Source organism: Oryctolagus cuniculus, chromosome 12, assembly GCF_964237555.1.
Source record: "Oryctolagus cuniculus chromosome 12, mOryCun1.1, whole genome shotgun sequence".
Classification (NCBI taxonomy): domain Eukaryota; kingdom Metazoa; phylum Chordata; class Mammalia; order Lagomorpha; family Leporidae; genus Oryctolagus; species Oryctolagus cuniculus.
The window spans coordinates 24,418,003-24,440,397 of record NC_091443.1 but is presented as its reverse complement, the minus strand read 5'-3'; the positions used below and the strand labels follow the sequence as shown (position 1 = coordinate 24,440,397).

The following is a 22,395-nucleotide window of genomic DNA, read 5'->3' as shown; positions in this document are numbered from 1 at the left end:
GCTGAAATTTCCCCCATGTAACCATAAAAGTAGTACTTAAAGAATGTTGAGTAACTTCTTACCAACAACAATTCATTTTAGCAGCATTTCACGGGCAGTCAGCTCGCATTGCTTAAAGACACCCTCCAAGTCTACAGACACACAAGTTCAGCAGTCAGTGACTCTGCTTCCTTTTGAGACCATTCTGCCTCCAGAGGGACTTCATTACCGTCGAAGGAGGAAGCAGATTAGTCCTCCTAGCTTCATTTTGTTCCTTGGCCAGTGACTTAGGATCTTTCCCTTCGCAAAGTCAGGATCTCATTTCGCTCCTTGCTAGATCCTTCTCTCATTTTCTGATGATGAAAGTGAGAATGTAGGGTAATATTTTGGGCAGGCTTGGTGGTTGTTTGCTCATGCACTTAGAATTTTGCTTGGTTTTATAAATATTCTTAGAGTGCCTAGAACTTTGTTCCATGGGGCCTAATTATTTAGATTCGGCTGCGGTTAACAAACGTGTATGGGTGCATGCAAAGTGCTAAGCCCTGGTAAGGGGCTGAATCTGCCCAGCCTTTGCTCCCAAGCAAAGGAGCAATAGGAGAGACACACCCACCAGCCAACATTTAACCTCCTCAACCCTTTTGCTTCTATTTCTGAAATTCTGTCATGGGAAATCCAAAACACAAACGTAGAGCAGGTCGGGGGAGGACCAAGGTCAAAAGTAAATCAATGGGAACCTTTGATGGAAGGGAAGTCAATAAAGATGCAGAGATAAAAGGCCTTCAGACATCTTCAAGTCCCTGGCTGTTTTTGCCAACCTATTTACTGTCAAAATAGATCACTCTCTCTGGTCTACATTTGGCACGGAAAAATGAAGTCTTGCCTTTCTGCCTTGCCTACAAATTACTGGAGTTGTTATTGTACAGCTTTTCTTTCAAGACGCTTCACAATGATTTATTTGGATGATATTAATCTCACTGATCCATATTCTCTAATTCTGACATCTTTTTAAAGGGTTGTTTTCCCAAGACCTCACCAGTTCACAATGTTCTGTAGCCTCTGTCATGTTTTGTTGCCGACTCCCTCATCTTGATCTTGCTGCTGTTTCCTGTTGTCCCTTCATTTCCAGAGTGATCTTCAGAGACTTTTTAGAGGGGACAAGTTTTATTTAGCAGAATTGCTGTTTCTGTTTTTATGGTAATAATGCATTTGTTGTAAACTCTTCTGACCCTAGTCACTAGACAGTCCCAGCTTCTGCTGGGAGGAGAGGAGGACTGGGGAACATTTTCTGCTAATGGGAAGACCAAACCCCTGAGGCATAGCAGGCAGTCCCCACTCAGGAAGCGTGTGACCCTTTTTCCTATGTGAGCCTGGGGAAGCTCCCCCAGGTACAGCTCTTTGCATCCGTATCCAGGCCTCTTTGGCTCTGTCTCACCTGCTTCAGCTCTGATTCTGCTGCCTCCTCCATCTCCCCTGCCTTCTTTGCTCCTGGCTCCCCCCATGCCCAGTGTCCTCTTCAGTGAGACCTCAAGCGTCATGGTTACTGCCCTGCAGCCCTTCCTCCAGCTCCCGTCCTCCCCCTGCCCCCTCATGCATCTCCACCCCCTCCCCAACAGCACTGGTGTTTATTTTCTCATGTGCTGTTAGGAAAGCAGTCATCACTGATAACCTCCCAGGTCTATTTGTGTATAAACACATTTGTGTACAGGTGTGGCATTCAGGTGACATCACAGAAGAGTCTAGAGGGCTTTCTGTCCTTCTGCTTTGTTCCCTATTTGGTCAGGACACAGGGAAAAGAGAACTCGTGGTTCTGACACTTTGTCTCTCTCAAGAAAAGTGGCCATCATTCTTCATATGACCTGTCCTGCTCACTGTTGTACTGGGCCATGAGGCGGAAATGGACATTGTTCCTTAGTGAAGGTCAGCCAGCTCCTCTCTCAAGAGAGATTGGTTTTGTCCTCCCCACTCCCTGACTCTCTTTTCACCAAATATGATTCTGTGTTCTTGGCTCCTAACTGCTGGGGCAGGCTCAGACATCCCAGGGGGAGGAGATGATCCTGTGACACACAGATCCTATCGTGATTATCCCTTTTGGAGGAATTGTTTAGACAGGCTCCTCTCCCCTTTTATATGATGCAAGAAATGCCTGGAACTCTGCATTTTTCTGTGATAAAATAATAGCCCAATAGTTCATTTATTTATGGCATATCCATGAAGATATGCACTGTATTGTCCATGCGTACGAGTGGACAGATTTGTCACCATATGAATTCACCTGCTTGTTCCCGTGTCCCTTCTTCCTTCACCACAGCCCCCACGTGCTGGCTTCGCTGGTTGGGGTAAGGATCTTTTCTGATAGAGCAAGATGAGAAAGGACAGAGAGAGAAAAGCCAACCCTATGACACAGGAGGGCGAGTAGGAAAGGCGAGCCATGGAAGGCAAGTGACTGAGATAGTAAAGAACTGTCTGGCCATGGGGCGAGGGAGGGAGGGAGAACTGTACTGTATGGAGATGACAGAAAGTTTGGGGATTTGGCATATGGGAGGCTCTGGGACAGCTGTGAGGTGACAAAGATTGGGGAGTAGAGAACAGGATGTGAGAAACGTTTCTGGCTTGTAAACCAGTCGCTTTACAGTTCCTGCAGAGATGCAAGTAAAGAATAGCTTTCTTCTCTGGTTTGCATTTCTCATTTTTTTACAATTACTCCTTTTGTGGCTGGACTGTGCTTTCCCCATAAGCAATGCCGTCCAGAAATGGAACCAGAATTGCCCGGGAAGCCTTCAGAGTTGCCGATGAAGCACTCAGCGTTGATGCGCATGTTCTGTTGTTCTCTGCAGACAATTTGCAGAAAATAGATGGATGATCATATTTTGCCCCATGACCAACTTCTCATTTCAGAGACTTCCTTGTTTTCCCCTCCCCGGGCACCCAAAGGAATACAAAAGCAATTCTGGAATTCCTGCCAATGATGCCTTTTCATTATACCAATTTGTAATCAATCTCTTCGCTAGCCACTGGGTTAGTTATGCAAGTACAAGCAGAGCTGAGATGCATGTGGTCTCAACCCTAAGTGGCCTGAATATTCATGGGTGAGGTGAACAAACTACACATCCTGAAAGCAATGCAAACAGTGCTGAGATGGAGAGGCCAGTCATGTCCACTCGCAGAGGAGACGCACCGACTCTGCTTATGCAGGGAAGACCTATGAGAAAAGCTGCGATGAAAGTAGGGGTTTACCAGCAGACAAAATGGACGAAGCACTAAGAACCTCTGGCAGCAGGAATAGCACGCATCCAAGTGCAGAGGAAGGAGCACACTTCCTTCAGGAACCTGCTCCGGAGCTGTATGTGGGGTGGCAGCAAGCAGTATGGTTGAAATGTAGACAGGCGACATCACTGAATGTCAGGCTTTTTCCTGTGAGCAGCAGTGAAGAGAGATCCAGAAGAACTGCTAACAGGGCCGTGATGTGATCAGCGCTTTGCTTTAGAAAGATGCTGCTGTTGAGGTCAAGCTGGGAGGGAGCCTGCAGCTAGGGGAACAGAACATTGCAGTCACACAAGAGAAAGCGAAGCGTGTCCGAAATAAGCCAGTGGGGAGGGAGATGGAAAGGCAAGGTTTGGGCAGAGAGGGAGCTCGGAGGAGGGAGTGAAAAGGTGAGACACTTAGATCAAGGCAACAAAGATAAAAAGTTCTGGGTTTGTTCTTATATTTCTCTGTAGGCAACTGGTTTGGGTTCTTCGTTCAATGACATGGCCAATATGGAAAGCGCAGTGGTGTTTTCATGAGCATAATGCATGTAACTTGAAGAATATTTAATGTACAACCTCCAGGGAAGAGCTACCTAGGATGCTCCATTAGGCAGGACAGACCTCAGGCCACAGTTGAGTTCTCTTCATCCTCTTCATGCCTTTGTCAGGTGGGCCTTAAAAAGTAGACGAAGGCATTGATGTCTGAAAGTAGGGCCCTCCGTGAATGCTATTTTACAGGCTTTGGTTTTCCGCACTGATGAACTGCGTCTAGGATGGGCTCGTGTTGAGCAGTGGATGGATGCACTGTTCCTGGCACATCGTGAGGCTGTCATTTCTCCTAAGGCGTGAACACTCTGCCCTTGGAATGAGTCCTTTTCCTGCTTGTGTTGAGAGCTCTAAACAGGATTAATCTTCTGCCCTGGCCAGTCTACAACCCACACTTTACTTTTCACTCCTTAAAAAGAGGCTACTAGGACCTATTGAAAGCAATGAGGTGAAGGACAGGAAGGGAAAGATCTTAAAATCTGGTTTTTAGGGGCCAGCACATGTGGCCTAGCGAGTTAAGCTACCACCTGTGATGCTGGTGTGCTGGCTCATGTCCCAGCTGCTCCACGTCTAAGCCAGATCCTTAGTAGCGAACCTGGGAAAGCAGCAGAAGATGGCCAAAGTGCTAGGGCCGCTGCAGCCATGTGGGAGAACTGAATGAAGCTCCTGGCTTTGGTCTGGCTCAGTCGTGGCCATTGAGGCTATCTGGGGACTAAACCAGTGGATGGAAGGTCTGTCTGTGTCTCTCTCTTTCTCTGTCTCTGTCTTTTAAATAAATCTTTTTTAAAAAAATTCTAGTTTTTAGCTTAGAAAAGAGTTTGGCCAGGTTGACCTACTATGAACTTTGTATGGGTCAGAGATGGAAGAACCCATGAGAAAACAGTAAACCAAATGCATAGCGATTTTACTGTTTGAAAGAAGTTTTCTCCTACAGATACCAGTGACACTCTGGTTGTTGTGAGGAGAGAGAAAAGGAGGAGAGAGAAATACTTTTTTAAAAACCTGTTTTAATCAGAGTTAATGCCCAAATCCATTGGTCTAAAATGAACCAAAGACTTTTTTCTGTAATCTTTCCACCGACCTATAATAACATACTTGTCATTTTTCATAGGCTTATCGTCTAGGCTTACACTTACAATCTCCCAGTAGCCTTGGGCACCAGTGTTCCTGCTTAGGGGGGTAATTTACATAACACTGGATCTAGGCCCAGGCTGCTCCCACTTCTGCAGAGTGTTTCAAAGATAGAACTCTCCTTTGTGATCTTAAACTAAGTAATTTTGTAGTTTTTGTATGTTAGTGAATGGACATCAGAGTCCTTTTGATGACAGATTCCTAGGAAAAGATAAGCGAACTCTGTATTTGGAATGTCACATCAAAACAAGGGGCGTCCTGGGACAGCCCCAGAACACAGCCTCAAAATGAAATTCGTACCTGCCACTTCCTGTGCTGGGGCCCCAAGGTGTGTCAGAAAGACTGACACGGTCAGGGATCTTGCAATAGCCCTAGATTTCTGTTTCCTGTTCCCTACCTGCTGGTGGATCAAGGCAAGCCAAGTTTACAAAGGTGGAGTGGCAGAATTAACTTGGTTCCCCTGGGACCTTAGGATTCAGGCACTGATCTCCAGGAAGGGTCTGTTACCAGTGTTGCCTCCTCTCCAGAACAAGGCTCCCCTGCCCCAGTCCCGTGTTTCACCAAAGCATGTTGTGTTAGTACCGAGGCAGAGTGACTCACAGGTGAATAAGTTGTTCCCAAGACCATCGGGCTGAGTCCTGAGTATGCATACTTACCACGGGGAGTGGGAAAATCAGCCATGATCCTGGACGCGGATCACTTGCCCTGTCTGACTCTCTCTGAAAGATTTATTTATTTAGTAGAAAATCAGAATGACAGAGTCTATGAGAGAATTCTTCCCTCCCCTTGTTCACTCCCCAGATGGCCACAACAGCAAGGGATGGGCTAGGCTGAAGCCAGGAGCCCAGGAATTCCATCTGGGCCTCTGACATGGTTAGCAGGTACTCAAGTTCTTGGGCCATCATCCACTGCTTCTCAGGCATATTAGGCAGGAAGCTGGATCTGAAGCAGAGTGGCAGGGACTTAAACCAGCACCGATACAGATGCAGGCATTGCAAGTGGCACCACAAACACCCATCTATACTTGCTGTCTCTGAGCCTCAGTGTGCTCTGAAAATAATAAGGGCTTTGATGTGCTGACTACTGCATGTTTTCCCAGAATAATCGTTAGCATTTTGTGTCCATTCCTCAGATTTTGGGGTGGGCGTTGTGGTACAGTAGGTTAAGCTGCCATTGGGGACACCTCCATCCTCTATCAGAGTGTCTGGTTTGGGTTCTTGTCTCCATTCTGATCCAGCTTCCTGCTAAAGTGCACCCTGGGAGACAGCAGATGATGGCTCAGGTATTTGGGTTCCTGCCACCCACACAGGAGACCTGGATGGAGTTCCTGGCTCTTGGCTTCAACCTGGCACAGCCCTGGCTGTGTGAGGCATTTGGAGAGTGAACCCAAGATGAAACACATCTCTCTCTCTCTTTCCTTCTCTATCTCTCCCTGTCACTGCCTTTCAAATAAATATGTAAATCTTTAAAAATAGCCCTCAGGTGTCCCCTGTGGGAGATGATTAGAGTCATGTCCATGTTGTAAATGAGGAAACTGAGGCATGTAGAAGTTAAATAATTTGTCCAAGTTCACAAAGTCAGCTTGGATTCAAACTGGCGGGCGGAGTCCCTGCAGACTCTACCCTCATCCGTGACGCTGCACTGCCTCCTAAGGGAGGGATCTCGAGGGTCCTGAGGGTCTTGCATCCCTTCTAGTGTTTGTGGGGTGGGGAGGGGTGTTTGTTTCTGGGCTGGGAACTCAGCGCCGCTTCACTCCTTCCCTCCTGGGTGAATCTTGCAGGAACCCATCTTCCCTGTTGAACAAGAGGTAGCCCTGCGTGATTTGGTTCTGCTCCTGAGCCCCACTTGAATATGTCTCAGAGCCGTCCTTTTCTGAGCATGTGGGTTAAGTAGGAGCTCAGTGGTAGCGGGACGGTGGAGCGGGGAAGCCTCCGGAAGGCTGGCCCCCAAGGAAAGTGCTGCAGTAAGAAGCTGCCAGCTGCCAGCTCGCTGAGTCCACAGGAAGAGCCCTGGAGGCTGGTGCTGAGTCTCAGGGCAGAGCCAGACCAGGGGCTGTGCAGCAGCAGCAGCAGCAGCAGCAGCAGCAGCGAAAACAAGAAGTCAAGTTCAGGCTGAGAGCGCAGCCTGTGTGCCAGCAAGGGGGGCCCCCAAGGCAGTGCACTGAAGCTATGGGGAGGTGAGGGTGGGCAGACTTGGGGGACCGGCAAGAACAGCCAACCCCAGAGGGAGTGGGAACAAAGAGGGGAGTGGGATTAAAAAGTCAGGTTGTCACCGGAGTGAAGCCTGAAATGGAAAGAGAATGAAAGCAAGAAAGCGGCGACTAGCTACCCAGAAGAGGAGGAAGTGGGAGATGCACTGCTTCCTGTAGAAAGAACGATGATTGAAGACAAAGCTGGGTGGGGACTAGTCCCTGGGCTGCAGCCGCCGCTGCTACACACGCACTCACACACACACAGAACGCCGCTGCCGCGCCGCGCCGCGGGCAACTCCTACTACTGCTGGGCTGGGCTGGGCTGGGCTGGGCTGGGCGGGTGTGCCGAGCTCAAGCTCGCCTGCAAGAGCAGCTCCCAAAGCGTCTGTCGGCCACCGAGCCTCGGCAGCCAAGGTAAGGGAAACGTTCTCGGGGTTTTCTCTCTTCAATTGAGAAAAATCGTCCTCGCCTGTGGATCTCGAAGGGAAGGGGAGGACGTTGCTTCAGGTTTGAGGGAGATGATTTGTCGGGGGTTCTTTGCCTCGGGCTTTTGAGAATGACCACATTTATGACACATTGGCTTAAAAAAAAGAAAGTCATCAGCCAGACCTGTTTTCTGGTGAGCTGCCAAGAAAACACGGTAAATATAACAGGAGGTTTGCACAGTTCTCTTGGAAGAAAGGCAGGGTTGAGTTGAAATTAACTGGGGCTGGGAAGCTGTGGTGTGGTCCTCTGAGCCTTGCTGGCCCCTTGTTTGAGGGGTGTAAGTGGTGGAAAACGTGGATTGCATTTTTTTTTTTTTTTAGTATTGCCTGGGGCTGTCTTCTGTTTTGCAACACAATGGTTGTGGTTTGGCTTCAGCGGGGATAGATCCTTTTGTACTCAGTTGTCGCCAACAAAGGCTGGAATTGCGTATGTGAGAGGCAGTATTTACCATTAAAAAGGGGTGTCTTCCTCCCTCAGTTCTCTGCTGCCTCAGAACCCAAAGTTGCATCCTTCGTCCGAGCTACGGAGAGGGTTGAAGGGAAGCGAGCTTGGCCAGATTCAGGCAGAGCTGTGCTGATGGATTTTTTCTGTATACGGATTCTGTGTCTAATTCAGAGCAGATGTTAGCCTGAGGAAGGGACGAAATACAAAAACGTGCACCTGGGTTCTGTCCTTACCTGTGTGTGCTGGAGACGGACTGCAGCAATGAAATCTAAACATGGTTTTTAGGTTTCAGTTGTCTTGAGCAATGAATGCTGAGGGTCTGGGGCTGGGACTTCTTGTGTGTGAATGATCCATAAAAGTGCAGTCAGTAGTTCTAACGGATTCGCACTGAGGTGGTGAGATTTGGCAGGACACGTAGGAGAAAGAGTTAGTAAAGCCTTAGTAGAGTATGATTTTAAAAATTCAGCTTTGTGTGTCCACCAGCAAGTGTGGTTAAGCAGTAAACTGCCATTGGTCCAAGGTGTTGGAAGAAGACAATTTTTCAAAAAAGAGAAGGCACTGCTTATAGTGGAATGAGAATATCAAACATGGCATATTTGGGCACTCTCGAATTCTGGAAATAGAGATTTTTGAACACCCTATAGGCTACTTGAGACTGTATGTATCCGTCTTGTGTTTCATCACCATTCTGAGTTGTGAAGAACTGTAGGGTTTTGTTTTTTAAATTTCTTCTTTATGCAGTTGATTTTGCAGAACTGAGAAAACAATGCTGTGTACATTGAAATAAATCTGTACCATGTCCAAAAGACCGGCTACTGCTGGTGTTGAAACCATGAGGCCCCTCCAAAGGAGCCACTGAATTCAATCAAACCTGCGTGCAAATCTAATCACACCGCAGATTCCACGCTTGCATTTCCTGGTTGTGTCTTGAAGTCAAATGTGTTCGGATAATGTGCCTGGAGAGGAGACCTATGGTAGGTCTTGGGGGTCTGTAGCCAAGCTTGGTGTCCCTAAATGAAGCAGAGTCGGGAACCCAGGCTGCAAGCCCGGCCCAGGACTTCCCCTCGGGACTCACTCATCTGCAGGCTGTGTGCGCTAAGTATTGCCAACACCCTGCTTTGTTTGGGGATGTGGAGACGATCTGCAATGCTCCTGTGTGTGTTTCACACGAGACTAAGAAGAGGAAGCTTTGGCCACGAGGAAGAGTAGAGGAAGAAAGCCCCCTTGCTACCTCTGAAAACACTTGAGAGGGGCCTATGTTGTGCAAGCCCCACATATTTCCTTACTTGTTGAGTTCCAGCTTGAAGCAGAACAAGAGTGAGGAACAGCAAATCTGCAACTATGAAGCCAGGCTGTTGAGAAAAAGAGGCAGATGCCCCTGCGCTGTGCACGGAGACCATTTCCGCCGATTCTGCCCTTACAGGATATCGAAAGGCAGAGTGGCTTTTGAGGGAGTCACCCGGCACTGAAATTTTAATTGTGTGTTTTTTTTTCCTTCTGCCATATGGCAGTGGCTGAATGGAAACATGACTCCCTTATGCTATGGCCAGCCCTGGGCCTCATGTGATGGGCTACTTGTAAAGAATATTTGCTTGACTGATTATTTTTAGCTACTTCAAGACAGGACTAACTTTGAAGTCTAAAGGCTAATACTAAAAGCAGAAAGCCTGTCCACACACATGATGGTAGGTAGGAGAAAGGAACACCATGGAGGGAAAAGAAAGCAGGCTTCAAAGTTAGGCATACTTGCCTTTGAATCCTACTGTTGGTCTCTCTCTTTTTTAAAAGATGTATCCATTTATTTCGAAGGCAGAGAGAGAGAGAGAGAGAGAGAGAGAGAGAGAAAGAGAAACAGAGAAAGGAGACTGATAGAGACAGAGACAGATCTTCCATCTGATGATTACTCTCTAAGTGTCCACAGCTGCTGGGGCTGGGCCAGGCTGAAGCCAGGAACCAGGAACTCCATCCTGGTCTCCCACGTGGGGTGTCAGGAACCCAAGTATTTGAGCCGCTACCTGCTGCCTCCCAGGCATGTTGGCAAGAAGCTGGGTTGGAAGTGGAGTAGCCAGGACTTAAGCGAGCCTCTCCAGTATGGAATGTGCGTATCCCAAGCTGTGGCTAAACCTGCTGTGACACAAAGCCCACCCCACTATCCCTGGTTCTTATTACTTGACCAGGTACATTAATTGTTGGGCCTTAGTTTAATCTTCGTAAATTAGGCCTGGTAGTACGTAAGCAAGGTTTTTGTTTTGTTTTTGCCTGTGTGTGAGTACCTGGCTGTAGAGGAAATACTGAAGTATCATTTTTCTTCCTTTTGGCGTATGGAAAAGTTAGCATGTTCTTGACCTTTGCCAGTACATCAGAGGTTCACGGAGAGATTTATTTGTATTGTGATAAAATATCCATAGCATGAAGTTTCCCGTGTTAACCAGGCGGTTGTGTGGTGTTCGGTGTATTCACATTATGGAGCCACCCTCACCACTGTCCATCTCAGAACTCTTTTCGGCCTGCTCAGCTGAAACTCTGCACCCACTAACCAAGACTGTATCCCCACTCCCCCCGTTCCCAGCCTCTGGCACCCACTGTTCTACTTTCCAGCTCCATGAATTGACTGAGTAACTCATATAAGTGGCATCCATACAACATTTATCCTTTTGTTTTAATTTAGTCAATATAATGTCTTCCGAGTTCATCCAGGTTGTAGTGTGTGTTAGAATTTCCTTCCTTTTTGGGGGGCTAGCATTGTGGTGCAGCGGGTAAAGCCACCTGCGGCGCCGGCATCCCATATGGGCACTGTTTTGTGTCCTATATGCTTCACTTCCGATCCAGCTCCCTGCTAAAGTACCTAGGGGAAGCAGCAGAAGACAACCCAGCCTTCAGTCTGTGTGGGAAACCCAGAAGAAGCTCCTGGCTCCTGGCTTTGGCCTGGCCTAGCCTCAGCTGTTGCAGCCATCTGGGAAGTGAACCAGTGGATGGGAGGTCTCTCTGTCTCCCTCCCTCCCTCTCCCTCTCCTCCCATAACCTTGACTTTAAAATGAATCAATCAAAAAAATTTTTTTACAAAAAATATTTTCCTTTTTAAGGCTGAGTGATTCCTCTTTATGTTTGTACCACACTTTGTGGATCCATTTGTCCTTCTATGTCACGTGGGCCACTTGGTGGCTACTGTGATTAAACTGCTGTGAATACAGAGATCTGTCCCAGTGCCTACCTTCACTTGTGTTGAGTATCCACAAGCGGACTGTTGGCCGTGCTAATCCTGTATTGAATTCTGAGCAACTGCCAGTGTTTCCACGGCAGCTGCACCATCTTACATTCCCCCCAACAGTACACAAGGTTCCAACTTCTCTATGCCCTCACCAACACTTGTTATCATCTCTGTTTGTTTCTGATAATAGCTGTCCTAAGAGATACGAAGTGATATCTCATTGTAGTTTTGATTTGGGTTCTCCTAATGATTAGTAATGTTGAGCATCTTTTCTCAAGCTTACTGGCCATTTATATATCTCCTTTGGAGGAATGTCTAATCAAATCCTTTGCTGATTGAGAACTGGATTGTTTTTGAAGAGACATTTTAAAATGATGGGATCTCTTAACCAACGTATCATTAGATCACAACTATAATATGTATAGTTAATTTCCTGTATATGCAACAGAATTATCCCCGCTCAAATAAAATATTTTTTTCAAAAGTAACTTTTAAAACCAAAGTAAGAAAATATGCAGGGGCCTCACGAATCGATGATGTCAAGAACCTGGCAGTGAGCATCAGACACTCACTGTGAACACGCACACCTGTGACCTGGCTGGTGCAGCCAGGGACCAGGCTGCTACCAAGGAGACGCGGAAGGGCTGTTGCTTCTGTGACTTTCTGGCCCACACTCATTTGTGAAGCTTCTCAGGACGAGAAAAATGCCCACGAGGTAGCAGAGTCAGAAAAAGAGAAACGGAAGTATTAAGTCACTCTCAAACCCATTGCAGTGGAGAGCATTCATCTCTGGGTGGGGCCGCAGTGGTTAAGTTAGTACAGTGGGTTTCTGAGACGGGTATCTACTAGTGAAATGTGATTCTAATCTAAACTTCACTTTTAAAATAAAGAATCTGTTGTTTTGTTTTCCACTACGGATTTTGCTCTTAATCCTGAAACCAGTGAGACAGGATATGGATGGGACTGAGGTGAGCTGGGCAGAATGATTAGGGAGAACTCTACGGAATGGCAGCCAGCCCTGAGCTTTGTGGTGTGGGTATAGATGTTGACCTTAAATGGCTTGAAGGGTTCCTGACTGATTACGTGTAAGCTTTCTGTAGTGCACCCTGCCTGCCTGTGTTGGGGGAGAGGTTGCTGGATAATGACCCCCATCTTTATTTGATTTGCAAATTTATTCATTCTCCAATTACTTGGATAACTCAAGTGCTTGGCTTCACTGGATCTGGGTGGGAAGAGAGCTGCAGAGTTGTATTAAACTTGGACCTGTTAAATAGCTAGAGTTGGTCATTCCACAATGTTTATGTATATGAAACTACCACATTCTAGCTTATCAATATATGCAGTTATTGTTCATCAATTAAAAAGCAACAGAAACAGAACAAAGGCTTAGTCTCTGGCCTAGCATGCTGTAGAATGACAGAGCTGAAAATGGGGCATGCTAGCCTCTATCAACCTCTCATGATGGATAATGGAATCCTGCGGTGACCTAGCCTCCACGAATCCCCCATGATGGATAATGGACTTGGCCCAGAATTTGGAGTTCACAGTTGATTGATACTCCACTTCTCCTCCATACATACAAGGGCAAATGGATAAAGTCTTTATAGGACACAAAATGATTTTGTTCAGACAGAAGAGAGTAATGTTTAAATCATGCCCTATGCAAATATGGAGTTTCTTCTGTGTCAGTTTGTTCAAGTTGATACCACTATGTAATAGAGACTCCAGTTTTCAGGTATTAGATACAGTTGTGAGCCCTGGAAATTCTTATATTAAAGAAAACAAATTATGCTTAGTGGGTATCAGTGTTGAGAATCTATAGAGGAGTTTTTAAACATTTATAAACCAAGTGCTTAGTTCTAGAGCATGTTTCTTAGAAAAGGTGCCACAGTATACAAGGACTGAGGTGAGACAGATCAGCCCTTTTCTCTACTGACAGGTGTGTGTAGAGGTCAAGTTCTTATGGGCGAGACCCTAAAAAGCCAGTCTGTTGAGCCCTTGCTCCCTGTTCTCTGGCCTTCCCTCGCCTCTAGTGGGCTTGGCTATTGCTGTCAGCTATTCCCCTATCCTCTCCACAGGTGCACAGCACTCACTGGGGATATGGACCCAGCCATTAGTGTTCCTTGAATGTCCTTTCCTGCTGTCTTTTGTGTCTTGCTTTTCACTCTCCCCTGTGCATTTCCCGTGAAAGCCCTTCAACTCCAGTCCCCTCCCTGTATTCGCTACAGGGGACCTCATCTTTTCTGTTTCCTGAGAAGTCATGTATTACAGGCTCCTTACCCTTATTCCTTATCACCTTGAAAACTCTCCATGTCTTCAACTATCTTAGTCTGTTCAGACTGCAATAACAAATGACCATGACCTGGATAATTTTAAACAACAGGAATTTATTTTTCTTGATGGAGAAGTTCAAGATTAAAGTGCCCGAGATCTGATGTCTGGTGAGGGCCTATTAGTATCCTTCATGCCAGAAGGGGCTGGCCAGCTCCCTAGGGCTTGTTGTTAGGGCACTAATCACTTTAGGAGGGATCCATCCTCGTGGCCTGATTACTTGTTCAAGCTTCCTCCCCAATACCATTGCAGTGGGGATTTAGGCTTCTACATATGAATTCCAGGGGATGCAAACATGCAGATGATAGCATCATTCAGCATCCATCCTCTTCTTCCTTCCCCTGCCAAGCTAGCACAGCCTTTTCTTCAGGCTGAGAGCAGACGCTCTGTTTGGACTCTCTGTCCCACTGCCTTTTACTTTCTGGGGGATTGTGTTTTGACCATAATCATTTGTCTTTGCTACATAGTTGTCTTCTTCTTGGTATTGGTGTTGGTCCTTTCCTCTTTCTCTGTAAGCATGCTTGTTTTTTTTTTTTTTCCTCTTCAAAGATATTTATTTCTTTGAAAGGCAGAGTTGTACACACACACACACACACACACACACACACACACACATACACAGAAACAGAGAGAGAGAAAGAGAGATCTTCCATCTCCCAGTACACTCCCAAAATGGCCACAGAGGCCCAAGCGATTGGGCCATCTTCCTCTGTTTTCCCAGGTGCATTTGCAGGGAGCTGGATGGGAAGTGGAGCAGCTGGGACTCACTGATGCCCATATGGGATGCCAGTGTCACAGGCAACCACTTAACCTGGTAAGCCACAATGCTGGCCTTACATGCTTGGATTTCTATATCCACATTAATTGATTAAAAATAAAAAAACCTTTGACTTTCTTAGGCTGTTCTAAGCCAGTTCTCTTCCTACATCTCTGAAAGCTCCCAACTTCTCCCCTCTAGCTCCTGCTCCCTAGATCTGAGCATTCTTAAGGTTTGATTCCTTGGCTGCTTCATATCTTCCTCTCCGTCCGTCAGATCCTTTCCTGGGATTTTGGTTGTTGCTGTGGGGTCAGCCCCAAGTCTGACTGATTCTCCATCCTGATCTCTCACTGGCTCTCTAAGCCCACACAGCAGGCTGCTGCAGGGTCTTCGGGACATCCAACCTACTGGAAGTGAAACATTGGTGCCCGCTGCTGGGCTCCCGCTGCCGGGCTCCCGCTACCTCTCACACTCCTGAAAGCCAGCTACTCACCTGATTCCGCGACTATGGGTGACACCCCACTCTCTCAGCCCCTCGGTTATGAACATTGAATCTGTTTTCCTTCCCAAGCAATCTGAGCTGCAGTCAATTTGCATAACCCTTTGCATTGTGATTGGAAATGAACCTTGACACTGTCTATACTTCCCATGTGGGCAACTGATGTCTTAGTTCCCACCCTTCAAACCTGCAGCTGGGCTCTTTGGAGTAACTTCTCCACTTTCTCTCCCACACTTCACCACCCATAGCCTAACTTCTCTGAATAGCCAACTTCCACCTGTCTTGTAAGACCCAGTTCAGATGCCACTGTCTCCATGAAACCTTCCTTGGTTTCGCTCCTCCCCTTCCCAGTGAGAAACAGTCTTTGCCACCTCTGAAATCCTGGTTGTTTCATGAACATTTAGCTCATTCTAGTGTGTTTATAACGCAGTCTGTACATTTACTTCTTTGTTAACCATGTTGCAAGCTGTTTGGGGACAGTGGCCACATCTGGCTTCATCTTCGTCTATCTTGTGGCACACAGCGCAGTTTATTTAATGAACTTTGTTGAGTGAGTCCTTTTTTTTTCATGCAGACTGAGCTACACACAGTGCTCGTCCTCCAGGAGATCACAGACTGCTGGGGAAAACAGACAAAGACGGAAATAATTACCACACAGCCCAGCAGTCTGTCCCCAAGTGTCAGCTGAATGTCTGCAGCGTGCCAAGTGCCCTTCGAGATGCCAGGGAGACCAGGTTGAACAAAATGAGCCAGTTCTTTGTTTTCTTGGAACTTAAAGTACAGTGTTGAGAGAGACCTAATCAACACAGTGACTTGTGGTTTTGATGTCTGGTTGCACATTAGAAATCACTCGGGGTGCTTTGAAAAAACATTAGCGTCCTGGCCTGGTCCCAGACTAATTAGATCAGATTCCATCAAGATTGATTGACAGAGACAAATTATAGCAAAAATATATATATATATTGGGTAACAATGAGTAGTGTGATGGATTAAAGTAGAAACGAGTTGAATGGTAGAGATGGTGTGGATGGCGGTGCTGGTCATCCCTGACGGCCTCTCTGAGGAGGTGACTCCTGAGTTTAGGAGGAGTCAACCTTGTGAGGGTCTAGGAGAAGGTGTGCAGGGGTCCAGGAAGCACACAGATAAGTGTGTCTGGAGCTGGAATGAGGTGTGATTCCAGAGGAGGTACGGCCTTCCTCCATACAGATACAGTACTCTAACTCTCTCCTCTGCAGCTAACGAGGCACACTTCAGATGCAGGATGCTTGGCCACTCTCTTGAGTCCTTGATCTGCATTAGATTTCTCTTAGAGCAAATAAATTTACCCAGCCAGAAAGATCTGTTTAACTTGCACTGCAATCACAGCAACAGGGCTTGTCTGAATTGAACACCACCTTCATTGTTCAGACTCACCTTAGTCCCCGGCGTTTCTTTAACGAATAAGGCAGAGAAACCCAGGATTTTGGTCCATCGTTCTGTGTTGGGGGAGCAGGGGAGACCCCACAGAGGAGCCATTCCAAGCACACAGAGTAAAGCCCTCACTCGTGTTTGAACAGTGAGGATCAACCCAAGAGGCAACCTGAGAACTAGCATTTGTTGAGCGTTCAGTGTGTGCCGCCTGCTGTCTACACATCACTGTTTTCAGCTGGTTTTTAGAAAACCTCTTTTGAGATGAGGATAGTATTTTTCTATCAGGATCCTTTGGTTACTGGTTAGAGAATGCTCACAGCCAGGTGGTTTGAACTATAGGACGTTCCTCCCGGAGGTGAGGGGAGTTGCGGAGTTGACTGTTCAGTGGCTGGACATCGGCCTGAGCAGCTCACACACTTCCCTCCTCCTGAACCCAGTGTCCACAGCAGGCTGATCCACCCTCCCAGGCCAGCTCCCCTCACTGTGCAGAAACGGCTGTTAAGTTTCAGAATTAAGGGCAGGTTTCGGTATGGAGGAGCCCCTCGGCCTCTCTGAGCCACACCCTGGAAAAGAAGATCTGGGTCAATTAATCAGAAGGGTGGAGTCAGCGGCTACCGGATACGCAGTCAGTAGAGGCCACCCCTATTACTATTCCTGTTTCACAGTGCAGGAACCAGGACTCAGAAAGGCTCACTTAGGAAGACCACACCACCTCGAACTGCACAGGGTTGGAACATGGGCTTCCCACTGAGAAAAACAAATGCACACACAAACAAGAAAATTACTGGTTTTGTGGATGATGAAGTTCTGAGTAGGCTAGAGGAAGTATCCTGGAGGAAAACAGAATATAAAGAATAACCTCATTAGAATATTCTGGAAAGAGTGCATCCGGTCCTTTAAAATAATAAGAATGGCATTTAATTTAGACAACCAGTCCTGCAGTGTGTGTGTGTGTGTGTGTGTGTATATGTATGCAGTTAACTCTTCCTGATTGGTTATTTAAATCAGTTTGATCCAAATAAAATCTAGCCCGGCCCGTAGACAGTGAGGTAGAAGGACGAAGTGTCCTGTGGGAGAGTGTGACTTAAGAAAGCCTGGTTTTCTCCAGAGGTGTGTGTCTGTTGGTGACAGCACCTGTAAGGGAAGCATGACTCGTCCCTGGCCTTTCTGATGACGATCCTTTAGAGGGGAGGCTTCCGCTCGCCAGCGGCCGTGTTGCCTGTGTTTTTCCTTCACGTGTGTACTCCAGGTTCGTACTGCATTTCAGGCTGCACAGGTGAGGCAGCGCCAGTGAAAACGAGAAATTTCAGGGTCTGCACTGCTTGTCTCTGAGGCGTGTTTCTCTGCCTTTTGTCATGCCGGACTGAGCATTAAAGCTAGGAGGACTTTTCTCCGGTAGATGATTGAGTGCCTCCTCCTCTTACATTTGCATTTTTGAGCAGGAAAGTAATTTCTGGGCTTTGCCAACAGAGAGCTGTTTCAGGAGCCTATTTGTCTAATCTGGGCAGAACCGTATAAGACAAATGGCGAAAAACTTAAACAGGAAAAACATCTCACTGTGTTTCTGAGGCTTTTCCTGGAGAACCAACTCTATCCTTTGCCGTTTTTTAAAACCTCGTGAAAGATGGTTATGTTTAGTGTGCACTGCTGTGGATGGGCATTAAGCCATTGTAATAACAGTTTCATTTTTCCCCCCTTTCAGGGGAAAACACTGCTGTTGCACATTTTTAAAACTTTTAAAATAAGAGAAACTTAAGATAAAAATTCCTAGGGAGGAAAGAAAATGGCCCAACTTGTTTTATGTTATAAGCGCTATCTTCTTCCTAAAATACTGCATTGTAGAGAAAGAGTATCCTAAGGCTGAACATATAGGAACACTGTGGTTACAGGATGTTGGTTTGGAGTCAGAGTCGCTGGGCAAGTTGCTTAAACTTTGTATGCCTCAGTTTCTTCATCTATAAAATGGGAACAATAATGATAATATGTACTTCACAAAATTGTCTGGAGAGAATTATTAATGTATACACTAAGTTTATCTAGCATGGTGCCTAAATTATAGTAATGATTCAAGAGACGTAGCTATTATTTGTGTAGTTGTTACACAGATTTGCAGTAGAGTATCTTTTATGCTATCCACAGGATTCTTACTAAATTCTGGCAGAAGGGATTGTTATAATCCACCATGAATCCTAAATGCTTAGAACTTGGAGGAAGGACTCACCTAAGGGAGACTGTTTCCCTGGAAAGTCAGGCTAAGTTGGGTGTTAGTCTCAGGTTTGCCCCTTTGTTCAGGAATCTTTACACTTGGCCGTAAATAGCTCCAGTTTTCCTTCCCAACTCACCACCCACTTTTGTTACCTGCAGTCCTGTGCCTCACCCTGGCAGCTGTGACAGGTGTCTCTCCCAGGAAGAAGCTGTAAAAACCAGGATGTGAGCACATTCCTTGGGCATTTGTAGGGGTGCAGGGACAGCAGTGGTGGCTGCACTCTTGATCCCTGGTCTCAGAATGAGGACGGCACAAAGAAGGGCTCTTGACACCCCTGCAGTGGACGTGGACTGAGAGTGAGAACTGGGCCTTGCTCTGTAACGCCAGGTTAGCTGTTACTACCTACAACCCCGTCTGTACCACCTGACAGTCACTCTGCGCTTCCCACCAATCTCCAGGGAAAAAATCGATGATCTGCAGTGGTGCATACAATGCATGGCTCTTTGGAGATAATTTGTTAAGATTTACTTATGTATTTGAAAGCCAAAGCAGCAAAGAGAGAGGGAGAGACAGAGTTAGACACACACACACACCGAGAGAGAGAGAGAGAGAGAGAGAGAAAGAGAGAATCTTCCATCTTCCATCTTCCATCTTCCATCGCTGGTTCACTGTAACAGCTAGGGCTAGGCCAGGCTGAAGCCAGGAACTCCATCTCGGTCTCTCATGTGTGTGACAGGGACCACGCATTTGGGTCACTGCTGCCTTTCCAGGCACATTAGCAGGAAGCTGAATGGGAAGCAGAGCAGCGGGGACTGGAGCCAGCTCTCTGGTACGGGCTGCTGGGGGTGTAGACAGTAGCCAAGCTCACTGCACCTTAACCTGCTGTGCCACAGCGCCGGTCCCTGCAGATCATCATTCTGAACTTGTGTAACATAGTATGAGTGTGTGTAACATATTATGTGTTCGCCTCAAGGAATTCAAGTTCAATAGAGTTATATAAATAATTTCCATTTATATTTCTTTTAAAATGGCTTATTTCCATTTCACACAGGGGAAATCAACACACCAAAATTATCAGCTTTTTTTTTTTTTTTTTTCCACTAATGTCAGAGTCAGGACTCTGAGTTGCAGGATCATCAAGCAATGCCCTGTCACTGAGCGTCTTCCCTAGTCCGGTGCCTTCTGAAGCCCAAAAGTATTCAGTGAGAAGACAGTGCACCAAGCCATGGCCAGGGCCTTCATTTCCAACAAGATTGGCTTCACCACGCCCTCCCATGATGCTCTACTTAGAAAAACATGGTGCTTAATACACAGAGGGTCTTAAATCATATTTACTGAATAAATGAATAGAAATAGTCCACTGTTCTTCTGAATATCTGTTCTCGTTCATGTTTGCATTTTAAAAATAAGTGTCTATTTTGGACATTGGTTTAAAAGACATCTCCATATTAAGACTTTAGTTATTGCTGTTTGTTTTTTGTAACACTTTACATGTGACCGTATATCCATAGACTTAGGCTGTTTTACTTGATATTTTTCATTACTGATTTGATTTCTCCTGATCATTTCATGTTAGTCTCTAAAACTACATTTTTGAAATACCTTAATTATTTAATGAGGAACAGATTAATTATCTGCAGTGTACCAACTCAAATTAATTTCATTATAAACCTGAGGTTTAAATTGATTAATCCTGGAGTGGTTTTTTTTTTTTTTCCATCCTTAAGGAAAAGGGCATATTTGATGTGATGGATTTCTCTCCATTGAACCAGTTATGGTAATGGGAGCAAGAGATTTGCAAGGAAAATTTGGGTGCATTTTATAAACCAGCCAGAAACCTGTGCGTCTGGGTCTTCTGGGGGAACAATCTGTGAGTCATTTTCAAAAACAAACACACTCATAATCACAGTGCATGTTGTTGCCATGGTGATTAGGCCTGTCGGGTTGGCTTGCTGTGTTGCTGTAGAGGGAAGAGAGGGAGAGAAACTAAGAATTGAGAGCCTTGACTGTCAGCTTTGATTTGCCCACGGTAGGAGAGAGCTTAGGGGGTTCTTGAGAACCAGCTGGCATCGTTATCCTCAGAGACTCTGACATCTAGCCTGTTACTGAGTGTGAGCTAAGACACACTGGTGTTGGGTACTGCCATGCACGGGAGAGAAAAGGCCCCACTGGGGAGACAGAGTTCCTTTATCTGCTAAATAATCACATCTAAGTCTCTTAGGCCAACCTGGTGATGTGTATTGTGTGCCTGTGCACAAGGCCGTAATGATCCACTAAAAGGCCCCAACCGCTGCCGGCATCAGATGACTGCGCCCTTAAATGGTCCTCAGTGTATTTCTCCACCGCACTTAAGGCTGCCTGCAATGGGTCAGTGTTTCAGATCTGATTCATAAGTAGACCAGGTGTCGTCTCATTTATGGACTAGTTGTGGCTCCTTTATCTCACGTCATCATCTTATAATGGAGGACCATGGGTCACCAAGGAGACCAGGGAGGTTATGTGAGCTCTGCTGAGTCTGTCACAAATAAATTAACTCATTCGGGGAAATAATAAAATTAAAGCACATCGTTGGTGGATGGCTAGTCCACAGAGCTCTGGAAGGATCAGTTATGACTGCCTGTGAAGAACGAGCAACATCCTGCAGTTAGGTATGAGTGCCCATACACGATTGCTTTAAAGACTATTTCTAAATTCACTTTAAGAAACTTGGCGATCCCTTGCACAATTATAATTTATTGACGCAAGTTTTGTTTCTTAGCATAAACCTCAAGCAGGTTTTATTTAGAGTTGAAGCAACTTTTTCTTAGTAAAACTGTTTTTCAAAAGGCTTGAATCAGAGGGAGGTGTGATTAAAGACCCTCCTAAACTCAGAGTTTGCGTGTTTGGGGTGTGTGCGCCCTAGAGAAAGAAGCCACAACCACTTTTCAAATGTAGCTGTCTTTTTTTTGTTCTAAGATTTTTTTTTTTTTTGATTTTTTGAAAGGCAATTACAGAAAGGCAGAGGCAGAGAGAGAGAAAGGTCTTCCATCTGCTGGTTCACTCCCCAGATGGCCGCAACAGCTGGACTTGGGCCTATCCAAAGCCAAGAGCCTGGAGCTTCCTCCAGGTCTCCCATGCGGGTGCAGTGGTCCATGCATTTGGGCCATCCTCCCCTGCTTTCCCAGGCCATAGCAGAGCGCTGAATTGGAAGTGGAGCAACCAGGACTTGAACTGGTGCCCATATGGAACTCTGGCACTGCAGACAGCGGCTTTACCCACCACGCCACAGCGTTGGTCCCTCAACTGTAGCGTTCATTTGTGTTCTCCTATGTAGAAAGAGTGTGTATGTTGACAAAACTTTATTCTGTGTTTAATATTCTTAACATTAATTAAAAAAACCCTTAACTTAAATTTTTTCCTGATCATTAAAGTGATTCAATGATTATTGAAAATTTGGAAAATATTAAAAACTGTAAAGAAAAAACTAAGAACGACCCCATTTGTTAAAATTAACTTGTTGGTTGACCTACATGTAATGGAGGCTCATTTAGTGGCTGACAGAAGTGAGAAGTTACCTCTTTACTGTAACGGCCCAGGACTGGGAGGGTTGCTGAGCCCCATGGGAGATCATGTGTTATGCCATCGTCCTTGCATGTTTCTCTTCCTTTTGCATGGACTAGCATGGTTTGCCCTCACGACCATGCTGTAGTTAGCAGGAAAGAAGCTGTAGTATGACCTGGAAGTGAAACATATCACTTCTGCTGCCTTCCTATTGAGTTTTGTTACATGGCTCTGTACCTAGCAGCAAGGGAGGCTGTAGAAAGTAGCCCCTCAGGACATGAACTTGCCTGCCTAAGATTCTATTGAAAGATTAGATGCAGAGAATAGCAGATAATGGGGCATATCTACCAATTTCCCACACTTCTATTATGCTAGGAAACAGAAGTCATATATTTACATTTTATTTTAGTCCAATCTTTCTC

General features: G+C 46.1%; 1 protein-coding gene across 7 annotated transcripts in view; it reads left to right on the top strand.

Annotated features, from left to right (window-relative positions):
- GNG2 (G protein subunit gamma 2) overlaps nt 1-22,395 on the top strand; it is a 171,189-nt gene that overhangs the window by 37,648 nt on the left and 111,146 nt on the right. The window contains exon 1 of one of the 7 annotated variants that reach the window (XM_008269651.4): nt 6,898-7,506. The exons of 5 other annotated variants lie outside the window; for them this stretch is intronic. Coding sequence is in view for 1 of the 2 variants with exons in the window: in XM_070053665.1 (XP_069909766.1) it covers nt 7,278-7,506 (229 nt within the window). In the remaining variant the exon portion in view is untranslated. Of the gene's footprint in view, nt 1-6,897; nt 7,507-22,395 lie in introns of those variants that run through there. One more of the 7 variants, XM_070053665.1, reaches the window with a different exon arrangement.